Source organism: Gadus macrocephalus, chromosome 13 (assembly GCF_031168955.1).
Source record: "Gadus macrocephalus chromosome 13, ASM3116895v1".
Taxonomy (NCBI): domain Eukaryota; kingdom Metazoa; phylum Chordata; class Actinopteri; order Gadiformes; family Gadidae; genus Gadus; species Gadus macrocephalus.
The window spans coordinates 16,541,397-16,566,396 of record NC_082394.1 but is presented as its reverse complement, the minus strand read 5'-3'; the positions used below and the strand labels follow the sequence as shown (position 1 = coordinate 16,566,396).

At 43.9% G+C, this 25,000-nt stretch overlaps 5 protein-coding genes and 1 long non-coding RNA gene across 8 annotated transcripts in view; 3 read left to right on the top strand and 3 right to left on the bottom strand.

Annotated features, from left to right (window-relative positions):
- The window catches only part of LOC132470943 (uncharacterized), a 1,479-nt gene extending 320 nt beyond the window's left edge, over positions 1–1,159 (top strand). Inside the window, exons 1-2 of the long non-coding RNA XR_009528738.1 lie at positions 1–255; positions 405–1,159. The exon at positions 1–255 is cut by the window's left edge and continues 320 nt beyond it. This is a non-coding gene — a long non-coding RNA (uncharacterized LOC132470943). The remainder of the gene's footprint in view (positions 256–404) is intronic.
- LOC132470939 (lipid transferase CIDEC-like) overlaps positions 1–1,819 on the bottom strand; it is a 4,150-nt gene extending 2,331 nt beyond the window's left edge. Inside the window, exons 1-3 of the mRNA XM_060069894.1 lie at positions 1,661–1,819; positions 1,234–1,289; positions 782–935 (exon numbers count right to left, since the gene is read on the bottom strand). Of these exons, the coding sequence (XP_059925877.1) occupies positions 782–935; positions 1,234–1,286 (207 nt within the window). The 5' untranslated portion in view covers positions 1,287–1,289; positions 1,661–1,819. The remainder of the gene's footprint in view (positions 1–781; positions 936–1,233; positions 1,290–1,660) is intronic.
- A 5,355-nt stretch (positions 1,820–7,174) lies between these two features.
- On the bottom strand, positions 7,175–11,826 carry LOC132470935 (cytochrome b-c1 complex subunit 1, mitochondrial). Its single transcript, XM_060069887.1, has 13 exons — positions 11,670–11,826; positions 11,018–11,155; positions 10,818–10,904; positions 10,503–10,632; positions 10,105–10,303; positions 9,824–9,903; positions 9,585–9,700; positions 8,741–8,884; positions 8,220–8,380; positions 8,027–8,112; positions 7,850–7,938; positions 7,647–7,722; positions 7,175–7,564 (listed from the first exon to the last, which is right to left on the bottom strand). The coding sequence occupies exons 1-13, from the start codon at positions 11,727–11,729 to the stop codon at positions 7,500–7,502; spliced, it is 1,431 nt and encodes a 476-aa protein (XP_059925870.1). The 5' UTR covers positions 11,730–11,826; the 3' UTR covers positions 7,175–7,499.
- Positions 11,827–12,281: 455 nt separating this feature from the next.
- Positions 12,282–14,958, top strand: hmces (5-hydroxymethylcytosine binding, ES cell specific). Of its 2 annotated transcripts, none has more exons than XM_060069892.1 (7): positions 12,282–12,441; positions 12,581–12,770; positions 12,894–13,037; positions 13,145–13,342; positions 13,560–13,711; positions 13,799–13,991; positions 14,079–14,958. In XM_060069892.1, the coding sequence occupies exons 2-7, from the start codon at positions 12,582–12,584 to the stop codon at positions 14,271–14,273; spliced, it is 1,071 nt and encodes a 356-aa protein (XP_059925875.1). In that variant the 5' UTR covers positions 12,282–12,441; position 12,581; the 3' UTR covers positions 14,274–14,958. The 2 variants fall into 2 exon arrangements, with proteins under 2 accessions (XP_059925875.1, XP_059925874.1); XM_060069891.1 differs by having other exon boundaries at positions 12,283–12,441; positions 12,551–12,770.
- Positions 14,389–18,858, bottom strand: LOC132470940 (ras-related protein rab7). Of its 2 annotated transcripts, XM_060069895.1 has the most exons (7): positions 18,437–18,858; positions 17,283–17,340; positions 16,937–17,099; positions 16,865–16,900; positions 16,420–16,638; positions 16,109–16,237; positions 14,389–15,920 (listed from the first exon to the last, which is right to left on the bottom strand). In XM_060069895.1, the coding sequence occupies exons 2-7, from the start codon at positions 17,333–17,335 to the stop codon at positions 15,825–15,827; spliced, it is 696 nt and encodes a 231-aa protein (XP_059925878.1). In that variant the 5' UTR covers positions 17,336–17,340; positions 18,437–18,858; the 3' UTR covers positions 14,389–15,824. The 2 variants fall into 2 exon arrangements, with proteins under 2 accessions (XP_059925878.1, XP_059925879.1); XM_060069896.1 differs by lacking the exon at positions 16,865–16,900 and having other exon boundaries at positions 16,973–17,099; positions 18,437–18,800.
- Positions 18,859–19,388: 530 nt separating this feature from the next.
- Positions 19,389–25,000, top strand: part of rpn1 (ribophorin I) — a 5,659-nt gene continuing 47 nt past the window's right edge. The window contains exons 1-10 of the mRNA XM_060069874.1: positions 19,389–19,776; positions 20,395–20,459; positions 20,671–20,977; positions 21,080–21,289; positions 21,396–21,588; positions 21,934–22,033; positions 22,136–22,274; positions 22,542–22,661; positions 23,171–23,416; positions 23,909–25,000. The exon at positions 23,909–25,000 is cut by the window's right edge and continues 47 nt beyond it. Coding sequence (XP_059925857.1) covers positions 19,540–19,776; positions 20,395–20,459; positions 20,671–20,977; positions 21,080–21,289; positions 21,396–21,588; positions 21,934–22,033; positions 22,136–22,274; positions 22,542–22,661; positions 23,171–23,416; positions 23,909–24,091 — 1,800 coding nt within the window. The 5' untranslated portion in view covers positions 19,389–19,539 and the 3' untranslated portion in view covers positions 24,092–25,000. The remainder of the gene's footprint in view (positions 19,777–20,394; positions 20,460–20,670; positions 20,978–21,079; positions 21,290–21,395; positions 21,589–21,933; positions 22,034–22,135; positions 22,275–22,541; positions 22,662–23,170; positions 23,417–23,908) is intronic.

Sequence of the window (25,000 nt, the reverse complement as noted above, 5' to 3'; positions counted from 1 at the left end):
TCGGACACACACACACACACACACACACACACACACACACACACACACACACACACACACACACACACACACACACACACACACACACACACACACACACACACACACACACACACACACACACACACACACACACACACACACCCAGTCCTCAAATGTATGACTCAATTCAAGTAATTTGACATTTGAAGTCCCCCACCTCTGATGTATAGTAATGTATATAGTATGTTTATTGAATTTATTTATTTTATTAATGTTTTTAATACGTATATGTATGGTTATGTACAGAGAGCATTAGGATGTATTTCTGTCAGAGGTTGGACTCAACAGACGTCACCTCAACCAAGTCTTCAAACTGCTCAGTCGTTCATTACATCCATGGTAATATATTCCAGTGCACACAGAACCAGCTCCTTCCTCGCTATGACTCATGCTGCCAGTCATCTTCATGGTTTCTCACTTCTGACTCATGCTGCTTCACGCCACCAATTCATGATTAAAAAGGGGCCAATAAAAGACCTTTGTCAGAATCTTCCATGTCCCACATCGTTTCTATAATAACCTTCTCCTGGCTCTTTCAACAGATCAACTGTTGAAACATTCACTCTGTGTCTTCAGATTCTACCTTATTGATCAGGGCTTCAGGAAACCCTCACGAGTGTGTCTTTAGACTCTACCTAACTGATCAGGCCTTCAGGAAACCCTCAGCCTGTGTGTCTTTAGACTCTACCTTACTGATCAGGCATTCAAGAAACCCTCAGCCTGGGTCTTAAGACTCTACCTTACAGATCAGGTCTCGAAGTTCATTGGCCATGATGCCCTTCTTCAGGCTACGGTCTGCACTAGTGACCCGGAAGGGCTTGTGCGGAGGGGGTTTCGCTGCCAGGAGCTGCTGGGTCATGGACGCACTGGCGGACATGCTGGCCGTTACGTATCTGGAGGAGTAAAACACATTGCGAGATTGTAATGATTTAGAACACAAGAGCCTGCCCAAGGCCGCAATGATTATACATAGTTAACGATTGTATTCAGTCTGTAGAATAATGGCAAACGTCTACAATAAGCTTCCAGTCCCAAGTATTTTCTCTGTTTAGGATCTAGGCTTTTTACACTGCCTACAAGAAAACATTATACATTATAAATTTCCCAAATCAGAAAGGATTATTGGAATAATCTCTTCACTATGACACACTAGTGACGGCAGCGAGTAGCTGGGCTTGTCTGGGTTCATACTTTGAGAGGGAAGCTGGAGACAACAGACCGAGGGACTTCATGGCGTAATCCATTTCCTGAGAGCCGACAAAAGACCAGAGATCAACAGCATGACGGCACTGGTTAGCTCTTTAAATCGCAGGGAGTACGAACCAAAACAGGCACTCATTTTGATCTTGGGAATCTTCAAAATGATTAATCGATTGACAGACCGCCTGATCCAAAAATGATGCAACTACTTTCCTGAAAAGACCATTTGGTATTTATTCAGAACACATAATAAAAATGAGAATCAATGCTACGTGCTTTGACAGAAACAATCCAAACAGAGCCTAATACACCAAATCAAATGAAGTCTTAGTCAATGAAAAACACCTATCAATACAAAATAAGTTAGAAAAAGTATACAAAAAGTTCAAAATAAATTGATGATTAAACATGTACATACCAATAAACAATTCTCGGTTCCCAAGTTGTTAAAAATAACTTTTAAAGAAACGCAATTCACTGAACGCTTTAGTCGTAGTTGACAACAACCTCACCAGACGTGGTGTTATCTAGACAGTGTTGCGTCGCCTCTATATAAATGGTATTGCACCATTCTGCTCTTTCACCTTTGTGCTTGAGCAGCGTTGAGCAATCCTCTGGGGAACCACACATAGTCACATGATTGTCCTACATAACTATGTGTCATTTATCATGCAGCAAAAATAATTGTATTAGTTGGGGTAGGAAAAATAATAAGAGGGATTAGGTAATTTGCATCGAGTGATGGGTTGTGGTGTGTATGGGGAGACCCTTTGACAACACTCTCAAATAGACATCAGTCTTGTATCAATATGACACATTTCATTGCTCTGTTCCTCATCATTAAATCATAGACGTCACTCTATTGGACAAGGTGCCTGAGCCTCAGACAGACATGTTAGATAATGCTATGGAGTTCAATCAGATAACAATGATGTCAGTGCGTGTGTCCCTGCGTTCAGATGTCCATATGTAGGCCTACAGCGAGGACGCACACACTGATGTGATCTCTTAAAGAGTTGAATCGGTTACTAATAGCCTACTGATGATGTGGAATAATGGGTCACGCCTATTACAACCAAACTACCGATTTTGGGACATAAGCATATCGCCCTCACTCATATTTAATTTAATCTATAGTCAGTCGCGAACAGATCAGATCAAACCCGAAGTAAAAATCTTTAAGATTCATTGTTTTGTCCAGCGAACAGCACCCTTGAGTTTGATAATAACGTCTGCCGCGAACAAAGTAGGCCTACACAGACGCAAACGGGTTTAATTTCGAACTCAAGTAGCCTTCACTATTTGTCTATTTAACCTGTAAACCTACAATTTAAAAGTAAAAACAAAAACACACTGACATTATTCCTCTATCGTCCTATGCCAGCTCTCGTGGACTCGCCGCCATTCTTCAGCTACCTGACGACCCTTATTGGAGGCCCCTCATTGGCAGGTCCTAATTGCCATTTTTAAAGACGCGTGCAACGGAAGGGTGCAAGACTCGCCTCAGAATCCAGATATATTTCGTGAGGCTTTAGTTCACTTTATTAATATATTACAATATAATACATCTCCTTCTAAAGATACAGCAAGCCAGCTCTGGACGTGAGATAGCTATATAGCCTCCTGCATTCCTCTCATGTAGGCCAACCTGTGGTTTTGTGCTTCTTATGTTGCTATATTTGTATGTTGTATATATGCAATATACAACATACAAAGGGAAATTATCAATTAGTGATCGGATGGGCTCCAGTCAGTCAGAATAAGACACTGCATATTACTGGGCCAGTTATTTACCTATAGGTGTGTCAGTGTTTGGAGCTGAGTCAGGGTGTGTGTCGATTATTATTGGGCTGGACCATGGAAAGATTACAGAGTCCATATTGACCGAATCCCTTATTACAGATTATTGTGATCCTATAGGATAAATAATAATGTATAGAAAATTAGACGGCATATAGGCATACTTTTTGGTAGTTGCTTCATGAGGATATGAGTGTATTGAGTAAAATTGTGCAGAATAAACATACCAACAAAAATCTGTTTCTTGTTCAGGTCTTATGTTAATGGGGGATCCTCTTTGAAATTAATGTTAATGTAATAGAGGTATTAATATCAAAACCTCCACAAAATGACTCAACCAAAGCCAAAGCCTCAACCAAAGGAACAGTTGAATGGGTCTGAGAATCCATCCAAGGATCCATGAGGCCTGCATCCAATGAATAGTCTTCATCTCTGTCCCCTCAAAGTCTTCCTCTCTTCTGGTGCATCTCTCTCTCTCTCTCTCTCTCTCTCTCTCTCTCTCTCTCTGGTACTTTTGAGTTCCACTTCCCTAATGACGACAATGCTGGCGAGGATGACGCTGCTTTGCACTCTCTGCATCATGGGCCCAAGTCGCACATCGTCAGACTATTAACCTCATCAGTCCAAGTCATATCACGTTGGATTCGTACTCATGGTCTAAAAATAAAAGCTCTTTCTTGTTAACCAAATGAAGCAAATGGTCATTACCATAAATCTCTGAAAAGATGTGCTCAATTTCTTATCAAGGTCAATTTCCTTGATAAGCCTTTGTTCTTGTATCAGTGGTCCTGTTATTGTGAGTCACAAGGCTCTTAATGTGCGTTATTGGCTGCTGAAGCTTGTAATTAAGTGTGTGACGTCAAACAAAATCAAATCCTAAATTAAAATCCCACAGAGAGAGACAGATAGAGCAATGGTCTTCGTAATGAGATTTATTACAGTTCATTTCTATTAATTATGCAAAGATGGCCAACATTCTACATTCTACATACATTTTAATTGAGATTTTTTTCTGACCTGGGTATTTTGTTTTGTTAGTTTTGATGTTTTTGTAGCAGAGACATAAGACCAGCTTCATGTGATTTTGCTTATTTTTCTTTTTCCATTCCAAATGAACCAAGTTTAAATATAAGTCCATTGTTTATCTATATTTCCCATTCATTGTCCGTCTGGGCGCGATCTATTTGGCATTGTAAGATCAAATATATGAATATATAAAAAGAAAGGTAACTGTCATTCCTTGCTCCGCGACGCCCCCCTGTGGCCGCCATTGTCCCTACCTCTAGCCGATGCGAGCCATGAGCTCTGCATTGGCAGCTGCCTTGGTCCTCATGTGCTGGTTCTTGGCCAGGTCTATGAGAACACTGAGGATGCTGGTGGGTACATCGAGGGAGAGGGCAAATCGGGAACCCTGCTGGGCCCTCTTGGGGAGTTGGGAGGCGGGGCGTGGCGGGGCACGTCCCTGGCGTAGCACGGGGTGAAACTCTGGAGGAAACAACCCGATCAACATGCCGCTGCGGTTCACGATGTCGACAGCCAGTGTGTCCGTCTGTATGCCTTGATCCGGACTGGCGCCGGCCGAGCCACCCCTCTGGCACTGGGCACACCAAGGTAACAGCAGGACCAGACACAACCACACGGGGAAGCTCCACATCGTCCCAACTCTGCAGGGCACACGATAAGTTAGACGGATAATATGGGCCATTCCATGAGTAATAAAATATGTCTCAGTGGTGTTTTATAATCTGATTTATATTGGTAGATTTAGTCAAATTGCAAGGCTGGTTTAAACATTGGTAATAGATTTGATACACAAGATTTGTCTAAAAATATGACCTTTGAAATTGCTGGTGAAAAGATTATATCAATGTCATTTATTTAGACCATTCTTGTTTGCAAATATTTTGAATCCCCTATACTAAAATCATGAACATAGTTTTCTCAGATATTTTGTCACATGCTTAATGCTAAGATCATTAAAAGGTTTCTTATCACTGCCAGGTAACTTACTGAATGTCAACACGTGGAGGGAGCACTTGTCCAAAAACGCCCCCTTTTCCCTTCAGAGTTCTGCAGAAGGTGTGATTTATTCTCTGGTGATGTCTCCTCTCAGTTCTGTTCAGCAGGTCTGATGTATTCTCTGGTGAGGTCTGATGTATTCTTGATGTCCCCTCTCTGGATTCTGCAGCTGGTCTGATGTATAATCTGGTGATGTCTTCTGTTAGTGCTCTTCAGCAGGTCTGATGTATTCTCTTGTGAGGTCTGATGTATTCTCTGGTGAGGTCTGAAGTATTCTCTGGTGAGGTTCTGTAGCACCTTGCGATGGGACCGCTCCGACTCAGCTGGACTTCTGCTCCTCTCCTCTCTTCTGGACTTGTGCTCTTCTTCAGTATCACACAGCCTACATCCTTTTCACTGGCCTCGCTCTGTTTATCTTTTACATCTTGCCCCCCCCCCCCCCCCCCACACACACACACACAAAAACACTCCATCCATACACACACAAACGCCCCAACACAGACCATACACACAGATACACACACAGATACACACACACACAAACACACACACACACACACACACACACACACACACACACACACACACACACACACACACACACACACACACACACACACACACACACACACACACACACATCTCGTCTCAACTCATTTCCTCTCTGCTAGTTGTTATGTGCAAATGTTTTTGTCTAAAAATAATGTGATAGTAATAACAATAGCTTGTCCAATAATGAATTATAAAAGCAGCTCTAAAAAAATGTCTGTATGCATTTTCGCGGTGTATAAAAGAAAAAGCATGAGCTGGTGTTTGAGGTAATGAGGTCACATTGTCTCCTGAAGATGTCACAATGACGTCACCACATAACAAAGCTTCCACCAGGAACGGTGATCTTTGATGTATTGCTTTGCTTCAGAGTGTTTGGGTTTGTTTGAGTCTTTCTTTTTTGAAGTTGAATCCCTGCTAGAACCATTTAGTTATTGGATACAATAATTAAGGAGGATGTCACTGTTTTGGCAGAACTTATTTACTTCGGTATTTGTTTTTAATTCTACCAAAAGTACGTAAACAAAAGATTTATCTTATATATAAATATATTAGTTATGTAGAATATTGTTTAGCGATGGGAGTACAAGTTATATTTGAAGCACACATATTCTGCTCATATCATATTTCAAGGTAAACTCATAAAGAGTAGTTAGGTTAACTTGAGATTAACTTGAATCACAGTGGTCAGCCAGATTTGAGGAACACAAACCAACAACTATCATCAATATGCTGCATTAGAAGCAGTGGCTCTAAATACATTTCATGATGCACCCATCGTGTGACGCAAGTTTCTATAAACAGAATACAAACACAGGGGAAGGAGGAGGCGATAGTATGTATGGAGACGTAGAAACATGCCTGGAGCGCCAGAGAAGGGAACAGGAACAGGAAGGACAGAACCAGGAAGAGTGAACAACATTGAGACTTCCTCATCTCCAGCCCCCCTCCGGCCACCCATCAAACCACAATCCTCATCTGATTAATGATAAGCATTGTTTTTACTCAGATAACCCACAGCATCCATATTGAGTACTGGGTGATGCCGGAGGCTGGCTAGGCATCACACGCTCTGTTTGACCCCTTTGGGTAACACATGGAAGGGTTGCATAAAGCCAACATGCAGCCTCGTTAGCTCCGTACCCTCCGTATGACCTGTTGGGGTGAGGCGGACTAGGGACATGCTGTCTACATCAGGTATTGATGCACTCTTTAGAATGAGCTAAAAGGATCTGCTCACTCAGAGAGACAAGCCCCAGTCCTACCCAGCAGGTTCCCTACAGTTTACACAGCAATAAGTCATGACATGGATGACAAGATTTATGTTTGTCATGCATTATACACATTAAATAAATATAAATATATACACAGACATACAGTGACCGAATGGGATGACTGCTTCATCCCATTCCAGAAATGTATGCAAATTGTATATGATTTAAACAAGTATCTATCCATCTACATGGTTATTCCAGCATACTATTGCTACACTCATTTGTGAAGCTTGCTTTAAAAATCACCCCGGATGGCCACAACCGAAACAAACAAGACACTAGAAAATAAATTATGTTGAACAACAGAGTTTTATTTGTTGGGAATCAGAGCTTCCGTTATGTACAATAGAGGACAGAAACAAATCGTTATTCATAAATAGATGTTTGCTCTTCAAGGACTAGTTCCACCGTGTCCTGATTTAATGGTAGACCGATCGCTTCATGTTCAAAAAGGAACCCCTCACTTTGCTCTTAGATAGCCAGCAACAGGTCTCAACCAAGAACTACAACACAGAGCACATTCAATGAGAATGATGAGTGAGCATGTGGAGGGGGTGAAGAGGTGGATGGCAGGCTGTGTTGAGCCGGGCTACTGGACACACAATGCCGGACGTCTTAGAACCTCAGCCAGTACATGGAGGCGCGCGTTCTGTTGTAGTCGGGAAGTTGCTCAACGGGGCCTGGGGTGGGAGAGAGGGACAGGTTAAACACTGATCGGTATATATGTATAACGTTACGCCCGGTTAAAGAAGACAAACTGACCGACAGCTGCCACAGCGGGGCACTTGTCATAGATGTATTTGGAGCAGACGTCGCGCACCATCTTTGGCGTCACGGCCTGCAAGGAGCCACAAAGGAAGCACGAACCGTCAACATGTGTGTGTTTAGGCTTGGGAAGTACCCCATTAAAATGGCAGCGATGGTGGCATCGGCATGAAAGAGAAGCCTTGTGAAAGTGCGCTCACGTTAATCCTGGCGTCCCACTCGGCAAGAGGAACACGACGGCCGTAGTTTAGGACGTGCCTGCCGATGTCGTCGCAGATTGGGGTCGTTCCTTAAAAAGGTTAAAGACATGTTTACTTTCCAGTGTGATGGAGAGAAATAAAAATATGCATGGAAAAAAATAATAACTCTTTAAATACCATTGAGCTGTGCCACTAGGCTAGCCTTAAGAGACTTCTTGCCTCTGGCGACATCACTGTCTGTCACTGTGGTGCACATATTCATCCTGAAGAAAATAGAATAAAAAAAATAAGTCAGAAATACAACTTTTACCATTCCACATTTGATCATGTGTGCATGCATGTCACTTCCATCTGTGGAGGCGTCACTGACCAGGCGTTCTGAGACCAGTGCATCATGTCCTCGATGTGGTGCATATCGGTCACAAAGTACATGCCCATCAGGCCGGTATCGCTGTAGGACGAATGGAAGGCCTGGAAGCTTTCGCAGAAGTTCTCCTCAGCGGCCATCGCAGCCAGACGACTGCTCATATTCTGAGGAGGAAAGAGCAGCCGATTATAGACACGATGACAACGATTTGATTCAATCCTGTGTTTCCTAATTCTACACTGGGTGGGCCACGCAAAAGTTGGGAACACATCCCAGAGTTAAAATCATCAAGTGTTCCGTTTCCTCTACACATCGGTTTATAACGGGTATACATGCTAGCAAGTACATGTGAGCTTACGCTCCTTTCAAATTGATCGACAAGCAGGGGAGGAAGGGGGACGTCCTCCTGCCCTCAACGACGGCCACAAGACAGAGCCTTGAAGGGCTGAAGCTCAAATGGAGTCCCGTCTGATGCATGATCCTAACCAAACACTCTGCTGAACCAAGGGCTCTCGTCTCCTAACCTTTCCGCCGCTGGACTTGATGTCATAGCTTCCAATGATGGAGTTGGCCACCATCAGAGGCACAATGTCCGGGCTGCCGACGCGGGCGCCCTCCACAGCAATGGCCACATGAGCCAGGGGCATAGCGTCGTCACGCATACGGATCTGAAGAGGTGAGAGGAAGAATAAAGACAGGTCAACAGGCTGAGAAATCCGAGAGCCTAAAGACGGGTCAACAGGACGCGTCTACAAGTCTACAGTCAATCTAATTCATTGTCTCCCACCCATTTCACCCCACTTGTGTAAATTGTTTCAATGTATCTTGTTCTTGTGTTTTTTATGATTGTTGATTATTATTTATTTTTTAAACACTGCCCTGTAAGGTGACCTTGAGTGCTATGAAAGGCGCCCTCAAATAAAATGTATTATTATTATTATTACAGACAGGTCAACAGGACGCGTCTAAAGACATGTCGACCAGACGCGACTAAAGACAGGTCAACCAGACGCGGCTAAAGACAGGTCGACCGGACAATGCTAAAGACAGGTCGACCGGACAATGCTAAAGACAGGTCGACCGGACAATGATAAAGACAGGTCGACCGGACAATGATAAAGACAGGTCGACCGGACAATGCTAAAGACAGGTCGACCGGACAATGCTAAAGACAGGTCGACTGGACAATGCTAAAGCCAGGTCGACTGGACAATGCTAAAGACAGGTCGACTGGACAATGCTAAAGACAGGTCGACCGGACAATGCTAAAGACAGGTCAACAGGCTGTTCTGGTATGCATAACAAACGTTATAAGGAGACTAAGGCAGTTTCTATTTTGTGGCCAGACTTCAGCCTTCGCCATCTCACCTCACTTCCGGTGAAGCGACAGGGAGACAGCACTGGGATGGCGTCGCCCTCGTACTCAAAAGACAGGCCGCTGAAGTGAGTCTTGGCCAAGCCCACCAGCTCCTCATGGTTCACACCTGCAGAATAAACATGGATAGACCGATAGTCATTATTGATCCCAGATTCTCATCGCACATGCACACAACCGATCAAATAACCCCCCAGGAGGGTGCATTGGAGATTAAGGAAACTAGTCATACCTCCGGCCGCTGACAGCACCATGCGGGGGGCCTTGTAGTGGCTGCCAAGGTACTCCACTAGGTCCTGACGGGAAAGAGTCCTGGGGAAAAACAATCAGCACCATCACTTACATCAGTGTCAAAATATACTTTAGATTCATTTACATGAGGAAAAACTGAGGAACCACCAGATGAGTTAAAAACGTCCCTTATTGTTAACTAATAATGCATAATATGAATGTAATAATTGAAAGATTCATGTGAAAATATATATTTTAATTGAAGCGTGTGCAGGAGCCTACCTAGCATTGGAGGAGGGCCCGAGGACGCTGTAGGACAGGGGGGTGCCCTGGAAGGCTGTGGCGTGGAGCAGGTCCAGGCAGACCTCCTGTAAGTTGCCCTCCACCTCCTCCAGCTCTCGCAGCACCACGGCCCTCTGCTGCTCCACATCCGCCTCGTTCAAAGAGCAATGCTGCACCACCTCCGACAGCAGTTCCACGGCTGGGGACACGACAAGCACCAAAAACTGTTCACAAACATGGCTCTTCAGCGTTAAACATGACGTTCAGATATTTCAATTAATCTTCGACATGAAACAAGATCTTTATATACACACGTGGCATTCAGAACACTCAATCCGTTTTGACTTGAAGGAGGGGAGGCTGGTGGAGGCTTTCAGAAGGCTTCCCAGTGGTCTTACCTTTAGGCAGGTCCTTAGCCAGGGTCTTCATGTAGTATGCGGTGTGCTCCCTGGAGGTGTACGCACTCAGGTGGGCACCCATGGACTCCACCTCTTGTTCGAGTGCCGTCTGTGGGTGCTTCTTGGTCCCCTAGAGTTGGAGAGAATGTGGAGAAATTAGGGTGATTAAAATTCAAAAAATATGAGATATTATAAACAGTTATACCTGTAAGCAAGTAAGATAGCTGATAAATGTTCTGATTTTGTACGTTTTTGTCTACGTAGGGCCACCAGTTCACTTGGACATGGCAGGACACGGTTGCAGAGGACACGTACCTTGAAGGCCATGTGCTCCAGGAAGAAGCCCGCACCGTTGTTCTTCTCACTCTCATAACGGCTACCAGCACCGATCCATAGTCCAACCTGAAACCAGGGAGTTCATAGGATTTCTACGATTTTAAGAATGATGCACTATATAATTTTAGTAATTCATGGGGAATGTTTGTCCTTCCGACTAGATTGAAACAGGCTCATACAGTGCAAGTTGCATGTCCGGTCTCTTCGGAGGCAACCCTCAAGCCATTATCAAGGGCAGTCAGGCGAGTCTCAGGGGCTCCGGCCAGGCTCTGGGCATAGCTGACTGAGGACTGACGTCGCAGAGACAGCAGGATGGGCTGCAGGTGGAACGACCAGAATGATGTTTAGTTACGAAAAATGGTTTGTGTTGATTTGTCAGCCATGTATTATTAAACATTAGTTTGACAACTTGAGCAATTACCATGTTCAATTGAACACCCCAAAACTACAATTTATTCACTTCAAACCGGTAATTATGCAATCCGTAACGCATAACAGACAACTATTGACAAAGTCAACCGGCCGGAAAACCTTGGATGGGTCAGCAGGGCAAACGAGGGCAACTACTTAAATAGTAATAATGAAACGATCAATGATTCCCCAGTTATGTCTTACTCCTTTAAGTACAAAAAAACGTAATAGTGTGCGGTTTAGAGAGTATTGGAAGGCTTCCTCGATAGTTGACCTTGCGTTGAAGGCATCCTAGCCTGCTAGTGCTTACCAGGCTAGCAGCTTTCAAACATTGTACAGCCATCAATTCAATCATACATCACCACTTCGTTCAAGGCATATCTTGAAAGATATAAACGAAAAGTTATCGTTGTCACTCACGTTGCGGTATTTTGCGAGGCTTCTCCCCACAGTGCTCCCGACTCGGCAAACGGACGCCATTTTGCTATGGTATACAATAATGGGTCGCGCCTACGTACAGGACGTCGTATTACGTAAATGACGTCACTGTACGTGAAGGACGTAGAACTTCTGGTGACCGTGGATGTACACCTTTCTTTGATAGGTCCATAATGTACAGATATAGCCTGGGAACCAGACCAATCTCAGTACACATCCATCATGATCAAATATCCGAACAATTTAACATTATTATAGAGGGCATTTGCTTAAATGGATGAGGATAAAATATTTCGTGCTTTTCTTCCTAAGGAAATAGCGATGTAAGATTCATTAGACATTACAATGTACTTTGTAATGTTTAATCAAATATTAAGCATAAATGGAAAATGTATTCTAATGTCTGAAAAAAATCTGATTTGGTTATTTTTACTTATTTATAATTAATTCATCTTATATGTCAGCCAAATATTATTAGTCTCAATGGCAAGAGAAGCACGTTTATGCTCTTTACTCACACCCTAAATAAATAATATACTATTGTTTTCAGGTTTTTGATATCATTGTATGACTGTTTTGGTCCCCGGTCACGTGACTCTATCACGTTCTGTTTGAGTCGGAGTTGCCTGGGCAAGTTAATTTATGCAGACTAGACCCAGTAAGTTCAGAGCAGCCAATACACGAGTAGTATGCACAATTGCACATAGAATAGAGCAGTGACGTTCATTGTACCAGACACCAAACCGCTAAACAGGTAAGAGCGAAAGGTGGTTAGCTTCATAACTATACTTGTCTTCAGGTTTGTGTTGTGTTTAGCATGCTATGTGCTAACCAACTACAAACAGTGGCGTTACAATCTATAGTTCAACTTCCTACGGGCAACTACTTTTAAGGATGTGCGGAAGAACTGCATGTACTCTGGACCCAGAGGAGGTGAGCCGCGCCTCTCGCTACAGAAACCGCCACGGGCAGCGACGTCAGCCAAGATGGAGAGATGGAGATGCAGACAAATATCGGCCGTCCTACAACAAGAGTCCACAGTCATTTAGTCCGGTGCTTCTGTCTCAAAGACATTTTGATAAGGTGCGCGGTCACCTCATTGTTCACAGTTCATGTTTATGTATGTTTTGCATGTCCATATCCTATGGTTCAAAAGGTACCACATATGATGCTTGTGACAACAGTGAGATTTCGGTCGTCCCTCAGGAGGCGTCAGTGGATGAATGTGTGGTGGCCGCGATGCGATGGGGTCTGATCCCATCCTGGTTCAGAGAAGATGATCCCCGCAAGATGCAGTATAGTACCAACAATTGCCGCAGTGAAAGTCTGTTAGACAAAAAGTCCTACAAGGTAGATATACTCCTGCCTCACTGTGTCATGACAATTCCTGTATTTATTTGCCTATGTGCTATAATTCACTATGTATACCATTTATTTTGTTAAATCTTTCTTCAAAGGACCCTTTTCTGAAAGGACAGCGTTGTGTCATCCTCGCTGATGGCTTCTATGAATGGAGACGACAGGGGAAAGAGAAGCAGCCCTTCTTCATCTACTTTCCACAGAGCCAGCCAGACTCCGGTCTTGGAGAGGAGGAACAACGGGATGAGAGTGACGTTGAGTTCCCCCCAGAGGAGAAGGCCTCAAACATTGAAGAGGTCAGCTCTGTAGTTGCTTAGCGGTTACTGTAAGCTTAAAAACCTTGCACACAATAATAGATTTGAAAATCAGAAAATCATCATTTTATAATTTTTGCTCATGAGTTAAGATCTTGATTTCAAAGTACTGCAACGTGTCTCTTAAATTAGCCCAGATACAGTATGTTCAAAATAAGTTGTTCTTACCATCCTGTGTATATGTGAATATGGCTACAAGGAAAGTGAAACAGATAAGTGGACCGGATGGAGATTGCTGACTATCGCTGGACTGTTTGACTGCTGGAAACCTCCTGGGGGCGAAGAGCCCATATATACATACACTGTTATCACAGTCGATGCCTCCCCAAACCTTCAGAACATTCACGATAGGTAGGGTTTACCCAGCATGCTTTTCTCCTGCACTTGCGTTTTTGATTATTTTTGTATCCTAAAATGCCCTTGTGATTGATGTTCTAGGATGCCTGCCGTTCTGGATGGAGAGGCAGATGTGAGAAGGTGGCTTGACTTTGGTGAAGTGAAGTCATCTGATGCCCTAAAACTGCTACAGCCGACAAACATTTTGACCTTTCACCCAGTTTCGTCTCTTGTCAACAACTCTCGGAACAACTCACCAGAATGCCTGCAGCCTGTGGATCCCCAAGCCAAAAAAGTATTGCATTTTTCTGAGGTGTTATATTGAGTACGTCATTAAATGGGGACACTTAATCTAGCTGACAGATCTGACCTTTGAACGCAGGAGCCCAAACCTACAGCAAGCAGTAAAATGATGATGAGCTGGTTGAAGGACAGCTCCTCATCAAAGAGGAAAGAGCCAAGCATCTGCGACGCCACAACCCGCGAGCAACAACCCAAGGCCAAGGAGGACCTCAAGTCTTCAGGGACTCTCGAGAACTGGCTGAAGAGCGCCAGCAAGAAAGCCAGAATCGACTGATTGTGTAAATACTTTAGATCTCATAGGATTGATGTGCACTTTTACCGTCACTTGTGTTCCATATGGAACTATTTGTCAGAAACATCCTTTTTAATATGAAATAATAAAAGTTAAATCCAATTAGTTCAAGATTTTTTTTATTACCATTATTATGCAAAGACATTTTCAAACAAGGTAGATGCTATGCATTTACCATATTTATATTGTAATGATAAATGCTAACACCAAAGATATTTTGATATTTTTGTACGTATCCTATCATGTCCTAAGATGCAATTCAAATTCTAAACATAAGAACAGATGAGCCAATTACATGAAAGAAACATTAAGCACTTAATCGTCCGTCAACATATGCAGTTGGCAGACGGAGATGGAGATAGACAGCTTGACTTCCCCACAAACCATGGAGGTTTTCAAATATACAAAGTGTTGACACAGTTGGCAGGAGAAAATAAAGTATTAAATCATGGTTCTAAATTATTAATGCTTGAAAACAAACCTGCCAACTTAAACACTGAATCGTCTTGATTAGTTGATATAGTAAGACGTTTTGCTATTGACCCCCCAAAAAACATGAGAATTTGTCTTGCACTTAAGAAAACAGGAATTGGATGTGGACAGCTATATTACAGAGCAGAAGTGATAATCCATATGGTATCTGCTACAAGCTATGATTATGTAAATGTATTGGCCTCAAAAACCACCTTGCTAAATTTAACCAGCAAGTGAGAAACATGACTTTTGAACATTTTCTCTTAACCAATTAATGCAAGAATATGTGGGCCGCACAGGAGTCACACTTCTACGCCTAACAACTGATTTTCATCTTTCGCAACTTAAAAAATTTATAATTATACTTATACTTGAATTATACTTGATATGTCATTGGATTCTTGTGGATGAGGTAAGCTGATGCTACTGAACCAAACACAAGTCGTCTTTGGAACCACCAGACTGAGGAGTAAAGTGGAGCCCTGATGTGTCCATTATATTCATGCAGCAGTGGTGGTGGAGGTGGACCACCACTACCAGAGACTTGTTCAAATGCTGGTCGTTTCTCACTTTATATCATAAGTATCAGACTAATGCCTAGATGTAGCATTGTTTTAATGATAGTAATAATAATAATAGTGTACAAGTAAAAGCAGTGTTAGAAACAAAATCAGGATGCAAAACAGGGAAAGGGGACACAGAATCGTTCATCTGAATGACCAGAAACCACCAACGCTGCAAAACAGTACAAGGAAACACTGGCATGTAATAAGCATCATGAAAGTAAACATCATGATGTCTCCTCAGTGTTCTTTGGGCTAGTTGACTCAATAGAAAATGTGTCATCTTGTGTACATAGAGTGACGTGTACAGCATGTATGTGTTGTAGTAATAGTAGTATAGTCTAAGAGGGATGCTGCTTATATCTACAAAGGCAAGTGATAATGTCGGACATGGGGTAACACAGTGGGACAAGGGGAGAGGTGGGTGTATAGACAAGGCAAGATGGGTGGGGAAGGCTTAGCATCTCTCCCTCCCCCAGAGAGGTCTCCAGAGTCCTCAGCAGCTGCAGGTCTCTGCTGAAGGCTTGGCCCTTTCGTTCCGGTCCAGCTTTATTGGCTCAGGGAACTCATTGTACAACTCCACTTCAGTCTCCTGCAGACATGAATACACAGAGAAGAAGAGTGAGACCTACTAGATACAGCTACATCATAGACATGCCAAGAGGACAACATTTTTTTTCGGCAAATATAAAACGACAGCAACTCAACTATCCGGTCCAGGATAACCACAATAAATGCAGGGCCCTACATGGCAATATGCAACCAAAACGTGAGAGTTACCTGTTTGAGAGCGTTCCTTGCAATGGTCTGGAAAGCCTGCTCCACGTTGATGGCCTCTTTGGCACTTGTCTCAAAGTAGGGGATGTTGTTCTTACTCTGACACCAAGCCTGGGCTCGTTTGGTTGTCACCTGTCAAAAACAAAAATAAATACAAATCAAATAAATATCTCTGAGACAAACTGACACACAAAAATATGAATCTTGACAAGTCCTCCATTATTTGTCATAACAAACCACACCTTTGAATATGTAAAGAAATATAACAACATAAACCCTAATGCTGCTTATCCCAAGATACAGGAAACACACACCTGTCTGTTTTCCAGATCAATCTTATTGCCAAGAACCACAAAGGGGAAATTCTCTGGGTCTCTTGGGCTGGCCTGGATCAGGAACTCGTCCCTCCAGCTGTCTAGGGTCTTGAATGTATTGGGTGCGGTCACATCAAATACAAGCACGCAGCAGTCTGCTCCACGGTAGAAGGCCACACCTAGCGACTGGAACCTCTCCTGGCCGGCAGTGTCCCAGATCTGAGAGAGCAACAACATTAAGATACACATCTCCAATAGATTATATAATATAATATAAACATAGTAACAAATCTTCCCCTCATTACCTGCATTGTAACAACTCTGCCCCCCTCATTACCAGCATTTGAAAAGGTCTGTCTGTCCCCCTCATTACCAGCATTTGAAAAGGTCTGTCTGTCCCCCTCATTACCAGCATTTGAATAGGTCTGTTTGTCCCCCTCATTACCTGCATTGTAACAAGCCTGTTCGTCCCCCTCATTACCTGCATTGTAACAAGCCTGTCTGTCCCCCTCATTACCTGCATTGTACCATGCCTGTTTATCCCCCTCATTACCTGCATTGTAACAAGTCTGTCGTCCACCATGACTTCTTTTGTCAGGAAGTCTGCGCCTATTGTTGCTTTATATTGGTTACTGAACTTCTTATTCACATATTGGTTCATCAATGAGGTCTTCCCAACTCTAGAAAAGGAGATGGACACAAAACATTTTAAATTACAGATCTAAAATGATTTATCTGTGATAATGACGGCAAGTAAACGGTTAACTGAATAGACCTTTTAAAGCCAGCTAATCAAATCAATGTTTAACAGCCTGCTCTGATCTCCTTTCGTTTAAGGAGTTGGGCCTCAACATAACACTAACCCAGAGTCTCCAAGGATGATGACTTTCAGTAGGACTTTCTTTCTAGACGTCATTGTGCCTTGGAGAAAAAATAAAGAGAAAAATAAAAGATAAAATAAGACGTTAGTTTCAGCTAATACAGTGTACAAGTAATACATATAACATCACTATTCAAATAAAGTGTAACTTCTTCTACCCAGTCCATTTTAATAAGTTTGAACTAAACCCAGTGGCACTTAATTCTTATTCTCATCCCCAGTAAAATGCCTCTTGTGGAGGATATACCTAGGCCTATGTTGATTTCATAAAACAAAGATCTGAATCTACTCTTTCCTGGCTCTTTAACTCATTTGTTCAGAAATGCCCTCTATGTTTCTGAATTGCTCAATAGACAAGTCTTTCAAAACAGTTTGACGCCACCATACCCAAATTATCACTGCAGTTTCTGAGTGGGACATTGAGGTCTCTTATAACAAACGACAGTGTGTCGTAATGTTCAAAGTTCATCTCGGAAAATAATTTACATTCCCCATAGCAACACATTGCCCCAATCTACGGATATACCATGTATGCTTTGTTCAGGTGCTCCCATGAGTTAATAAAATAACACCGTGGCAATATAAATATAAAATATATAAAATAAATACGCAGAACGGGTCGCATTCAACTATTGGTGCTCCTCATAATCTGCAACCCATGACACTGTGTCATTGATCACATGGTTTAAGACCAAAGGGGCCATGACTTGGCAGGCATGATGTGGCTATGCTAATGTTGGAGCTGAAATGAACATGTATAGATTTAAGAACGACGATTAAAACCACTGCCCGATCTGTTCCCGATATTTAAACATATACCATCGTCCACTTAATTTGACTACCAAAGGGCGTGGAGGGGTTACTATTAGAGGTATTGTCCGTGACACAATCAATTATGGAGAGGAAAAAATACATCTCGAGCACTAAGGATTTCAGGATAAAACTAGCTGTCGGTGACAGTAAACTTGTTGACTGAGATATGTCGTGATGATGAATGTTTATTCAGTTCATAACATCTGACGGGTAACGTTACGGGTATTTTGAAGGCTAACATTTAGTTAGCAAAACAACATGACCAGAGTAACTTTTACCATCGTCTGTAGGGTGAACATAGTTAGTCAACACAAAAAAAACTACCTTGATGAGAGTCCCTTGATCTTGATAATGGCAAAAGTCGTCTTTCTGTTTCGTACAATCGACAATTGTCTGCAACACTCAGGCTAGCTAACTAGCTAAATCAAACGAGTGATAAAACGTTTTTCGGAACCACGTATACGGCTACGCGGTTTCAGTAGTGTAGCCTCGCAACACACGCCTCATAAATCCTAAACACGGCCACTGTCTGTTTGGCACGGTTGTCGTTTGACAGGAGCAGAATTGGCCCAAGTGTATATTTTGCCTTGTTCCGTTGGGGCTAACGTTACATTGACGCTAGCTGCTCTTCACTTCCTCCAAAACAACCTCAGGACTCCCTGACGTCAGCGCACAACACGCCCTGGTTCACATTATGATGAGAGAGGATGCGGACTTGTAGCGTTATCCCGGTCTCCCGTGATTTCCGGTCTATAATTTCCTGCTGTGTACAACAGTCCCCGGAGGAGGGAAAAGAACAAGAACAACATCGCAAAGACAGGGTTAATAAATATGGAGCTTTGAGGAAGATATTGGTATATCCCTCCCTCTTCCTCGCCTCTCGCCGCCAAACTCGTATAACTGAAAGTCCCGCCCTCTCTATGGAGCATCCTGTTCCAGGCGTTCAGTCGTGAGATGAAAACGCCTTGTCAACAGCGGGTTACCTGGGAATTAAAATGATAAGCATTATTATTATTTATTTATTTTAATTAATATGCAACCCAGCGGTAGTAAATTATTAGAGTCTTTTTTATAAAATGCAGTTAATCAATCAATTACAACCGATGAACAATGGTAATTATATAGTGGCATCACTCGAACGGCCCAGACAATACAGTATGGTATGGTTTAAATAACAAGTGTGAGGATTTGATACTGAATTCGTATGTGCTGAAGCCAATATATTAAATGTTTAGTCTTGATTTCGCGGATACCGTAATGATCGCAAAGTGCGCGTATTGTACGTCATCACGTCAGTGAATGTAGCGTCATCCTTTCTGGAGTAGAGCAGCGCGCGGCCCTTTTTTTGCTGCTCTACATATTTCTCAATTTGTATACCTTCTGCGGGTCCCCATAACACATTCTTTGTGTTTTCATCTATCCCCACAATGATGCCTCCTGTAGGAGTTTTCACTTGCCTTATTGTGTTCGCCGCACTCGCCTCCGAGACGGCCGCCGACGGTCTGGTAAACGAGGACGTGCGGAGAACAGTAGACCTGAGCACTCATCTTGCTAAGATTTCCTCGGAGGTGCTCCTGTCGAACCAGGGCGATGCTGCGGTGCAAACCTTTACACTGGCGGTGGAGCCCGACCTGGTGCCGCATCTCGCTTACATTGGAGCTTCGGTAAGATGTTTGGGTCGATCTTTTGAATGAATACTTCCACGCATCTTGCGAGTAACGTGTTAGCTTCGGCTAGCTAGCTGGCCACTCATTCAACATACTGCAACATATTTTATACGTTCAATGACGTTCATTTCAAATGTCCAAAATAATCCCCTAAAATTTCCAGATTAATTGCAAACGTGCAATTTCATAGTTTAGCGACTTATAACCTTCATTGCATCTAGGAAAATACCTAGCCAAGCCTGCATTGAGTTAACGATGTGTGCATCTAGAAGCACCTAAATATTGGATTTAATATCAGAATTTCTGGTGTTTGGTGGAGTCACTATTTAAACATGCATGGACACGCGGATCAAGGTATGGACGTTTTTAATAAAACGACAAATCATTGAATGGTTTGAATGGTTCTTGGTAACCGGACCGCTTCCGCACCGCCGCACACTGTCAGAATGACACGTATGCGCTGCATGTCTACTTCCGTGTTGAGGTGCATCAATGTTTGAAGCGATGTTGACATAGTGACATAGAGGCTGATTTTGCAATTTAAATTTTGCCCGATGCAACCTCTTCATCTTAAACACGGTTGGAATTTGTTTTGAATATTTAACTGATTCCCAGGTAAAAGGTGATGAAGAGGAAGATGGAACTCTTGAACTCAAGCAAACATCAATACATGGGCAGAGGTAAATTATTTGGATAACCTTTCCTCACCTTAAGGAAGAACAAACACCAAATGGAAGCTTACGTTTTAGTTATGCATTACTTCAGCAGAAAAAATCCTCTTCCTATCACTCTTAGATCTTGCATTACTATTCACATTTTTATCCCACTGTAATATTTTCTCTGCCTTGCCATCGATTACGTTGTGTGTTTATATACACTTCTGCGTTTCAGTGGGGAGTTCTACAAGGTGCAGTTGCCCTCCAGCCTGGCCGCAGGTGCTAAGCTGAGAGTGAAGGTGGACATGGTGTTCAGTCATGTCCTTACGCCCTTCCCCTCGCACATCACTCAAGCCGAGCGCCAGTTGGTGGTCTTCCAGGGGAACCACTACCTGTTCTCCCCTTACCCCACTCGCAGCCAGACCACCCGTGTCCGCCTGTCCTCCAAGACCGTGGAGAGCTACACCAAGCTGGGCAACCCAAGCAAGAGCGACGAGGTCATCGAGTACGGCCCCTTCCGTGACGTCGCCGCTTTCAGCGAGGTAACGGCGTGGACCCCGGTACAACGATCGGCAGAGACTCACGCGAGTGAGACCGTTTCAAACAGTACTGTGTTCTTGCCGTTCCCCCTCTCTCCCGTTTAGGATGCGATGAAGATCCACTACGAGAACAACAGCCCGTTCCTTAGCATCAGCAGCATCACACGCACCATCGAGGTGTCCCACTGGGGCAACATCGCTGTGGAGGAGACCATCGACCTGAGACACACCGGAGCCTACCTCAAGGGCCCCTTCTCCCGCTACGACTACCAGCGGCAGTCCGATAGTGGCATCTCTTCGGTTAAATCCTTCAAGGTGCGTTTTTCTAGTAAGATAGCCTTGCGCGTGGCTTAGTCTAGAAAATCTCCATGCCGGCAATAACCATCTCTTTCTGTCTTTTTTTTTTTTTTTACCCCAACAGACGATCCTCCCCGCCTCTGCCCAGGATGTGTACTACCGCGACGAGATCGGAAACATCTCCACCTCCCACCTGCAGGTGCTGGAGGATTCGGTGGAGGTGGAGGTGCGCCCCAGGTTCCCCCTGTTTGGAGGCTGGAAGACCCACTACATGATTGGCTACAACCTGCCCAGCTACGAGTACCTCTACACCCTGGGTAAGTGAATCGCCATGCTCACTGACCCTAGGCCTTCCCTAGCAGCACACTTTATTCAATCCAGGAGTGTGCTTAAGTTTTCCTCGCAATTGTTGAAGGACATGGCTGAGTTGCCAGGCCCTTATTTCCAATATCTAGCTTTGGTTTATCCTATGTTATGCTCTGTTTGGGGCAGGTTATTCTCATGGTTAGGGTGTAAGCATCCTGCCTAGCCCATACCTTCTCCTTGATGCCGTTTATGTTAAATTCCCTATACATTTCTTTGGATAAAGGTGTCTGCTTAATGAGACAAATCTCATCATCCCTTTTCTTGATTTCAACCAACCCCTCCTTTTCCTTTCGTAGGAGACCAGTATGCATTGAAGATGAGGCTGGTGGACCACGTGTTTGATGATCAGGTGATCGATTCCCTCACCGTGAAACTCATTCTGCCAGAGGGCGCCAGGTGAGTCATTTTACTGACTGACTGACTTCATATATTCGAGCCCTATTCCATTCCCTGTAGCTCTTGTAGATTGTGCTTAACGTGCTGGTAATTGCTTCATAGAAACATCCATGTGGAAACCCCTTACCCCATCTACCGCTTGCCTGACCAGCTGCACTACACCTACCTGGATACCTTCGGCCGCCCAGTACTGGTCGCAACGAAGAGCAACCTGGTTGAGCAGCACATTCAGGACGTTGTGGTGAGCAAGTTGATCGTCTCATCTGTCTTGTTCAGTTGGCTATGATTGGCTGTATCAAAGAGTAACAGACAAAAACAATCTTTTGAAAGCTTCAGTATTCGCACCGCACCAAACCCAGCGCCGAAATGTGTTCTTTTCATCTTAATATGTGTTTATTCTCGTTTGCATTGATGAATAGCGCTGCTTCATTGGGTGATCTCCCCCTTCCCTCACACCACAGTATGTATGAGATCCCTGAGCATTGCGTCGCTTGTTTTCTCTTCTCAGGTCCATTACACCTTCAATAAGATCCTGATGCTTCAGGAGCCTCTGCTGGTCGTTGGTGCCTTCTACATCCTCTTCTTCACCGTCATCATCTACGTGCGCCTGGACTTTGCAATCACCAAGGTAACCGTGTGTGCCTCTGTGTATAGAAGTGTGTTACGGTATTTTTGGTAACATGAGTAAGAACGTGATGAGAATTGAAGATTTTTGACTTGGAAGATATGATTTGTGTCCCAATCCCAAGTAGGAAACTGTTATAATATCACAGTTTCCAGGAACACTTCAACATGCGTAACCTTTAAAGTACTTCTGCATTTCACTTGAAAATCGAATGGTCATCCGTAGGTTTGAGTTACCTAAGGGACATGGTGTCCTAACAGGAGCCAATCTTATAATTCTGTCTCGGCAATAACTCTTATCCGTGTGTGTAATTACATATTTTTTGAATGGCCTCGCTCCACTTGGAGAGTTTCCTTACATATTTGGTTGTCGGCTTCCGTTGGTCCTCCGAGTGCTTGCGCCACACGAGGGCCATTATGTCTTCATGAGAGGCTGCTCTGAACTGTTAGACCTCATGATCCAATCAAAGCTCTCTCTATGTATTTAAAATCACACCATCTCTGTCCCATCAGGACCCGGCTGCCGAGGTGCGCATGAAGGTAGCGTCCATCACGGAGCAGGTGCTGACCCTGGTCAACAAGCGCCTGGGGCTGTACCGCCACATGGACGAGGTGGTGAACCGCTACAAGCAGTCCCGGGACACGGGCGCTCTCAACAGCGGCCGCAAGACGCTGGAGGCGGAGCACCGCACGTTCACCAATGACATCACCAGCCTGCAGGCTCGCCTGAAGGCCGAGGGATCCGACTTGGCGGATAAGGTGAGTTTGAGGGCGTCCCGCCATTTGGACCGCGGGGAGGGGTGCGCTACGCTAGTTGGCTGGCTACTCAAATGCCTGGATAATCGGCTCTTTTACTGGCCTTAAGTGCATATCTTTTGCATTTAAGTAAAGCAAACAAGTGAGCTTTTCCTTTGGTGCGGTAACATTTGCATTCAGTGCATTTAGCAGACTCTTTTATCCAAAACGACTAGCAATAAGTAAATTAGTTAGATGAAAGAGAAACAACAAAAATCGCTGTTGATGCAGTAAAGATATTCATAGAAACAAGTGCTAAGCATTACAATTGCTAGGTTAACCTATTCTGTGTAAAACAAGATCGCTAGGATAAGATGCTGCACAATGCTAAGTGCATACGTGAAGGGCCAGGACGGACAACATGGCAACACTTGCAGTCACATTTCTTTGATCAGCGATGCATAACCAGCTCTGTCAGAACCTCGCCGTAACGTGCTCCATCATGGCTCTCCCTAGGTGGGCGAGGTGCAGAAGTTGGACGGCAAGGTGAAGGAGATGGTGTGCCGCTCTTGCCAGGAGGCGGAACGCCTGGTTGCTGGCAAAGTGAAGAAGGAGGCCTACATCGAGAGCGAGAAGACCCTCGGCACCAAGCGGCAGGAGCTGGTCAGCTCCATCGACAGCCTGCTGGACGCCCTCTAAGTCTCTGGCCGTGCACAGAGGACGTGCACCGCGACACGAGGGCACTCGTAGCACCCGCGTGATGCCCCGCCCACCCCTCCACAACATAGATGTACAACGAGAATTCATACATTCATTCATATATGTGCCGAATTTCCACAAAGGAAGCACACACGCGCACACACACACATACACACATGCAACACACACACAAACACGCAACACAAACACAATTTAGAGAACGATTTGAACATCTTCCCAGGCCTGTCGGGTAGCTTCAGGCCTGTTAGGTGTGTGTACTAGCGTAGCCTTTGTCCCTGCTGCAGGAACACGGTCCTACGCAGCACATACTGAACCATGGCCATTACTTTGAGAATGTAACGTTTATTATTTTAACTTTTGGCACCGAAGTCTGGGTTCTGTTTCCCATTGAAATCTGGACTCTTTTATGTTTGTCTTTTTATTTTCTCTCTGCACCCTTTTTTGAATGGTTTTGATAAAACGTCTGAGGGACTGTTTTTGTAATGAATAATTTAGTTGATGGAGGTCAAATTTTGCCACATGTTTTGTTTTCAAGTCCTGTGTATTTACTCACATGTGCTCTCTAGTCCCTAGAAGGTCAAATCATTTGCTTCTCGTTGGTAGGATGATGTCATGTTCAGACCATGTCATCTTCTTTGCACTTACAGCATTCTCTCTTCCAGACTGACCCTTACTAAAGCATTGGACTAAAGCAAATATTTGAACAAAGCTCTGATTCTGCTACACAACTGCTGGGCATTTCATTTGTCCTGTCCCTTTGGGGATGTATATGATCTTTTTTCTATCATTGGTATGTCTCTTCTGTGTCCACTAGAGATTAGTGAATCCATGAGATTAGGCATATTGTGGATATAGACCTGCCAATGAAACATGAGTCAAGTTTGTTGT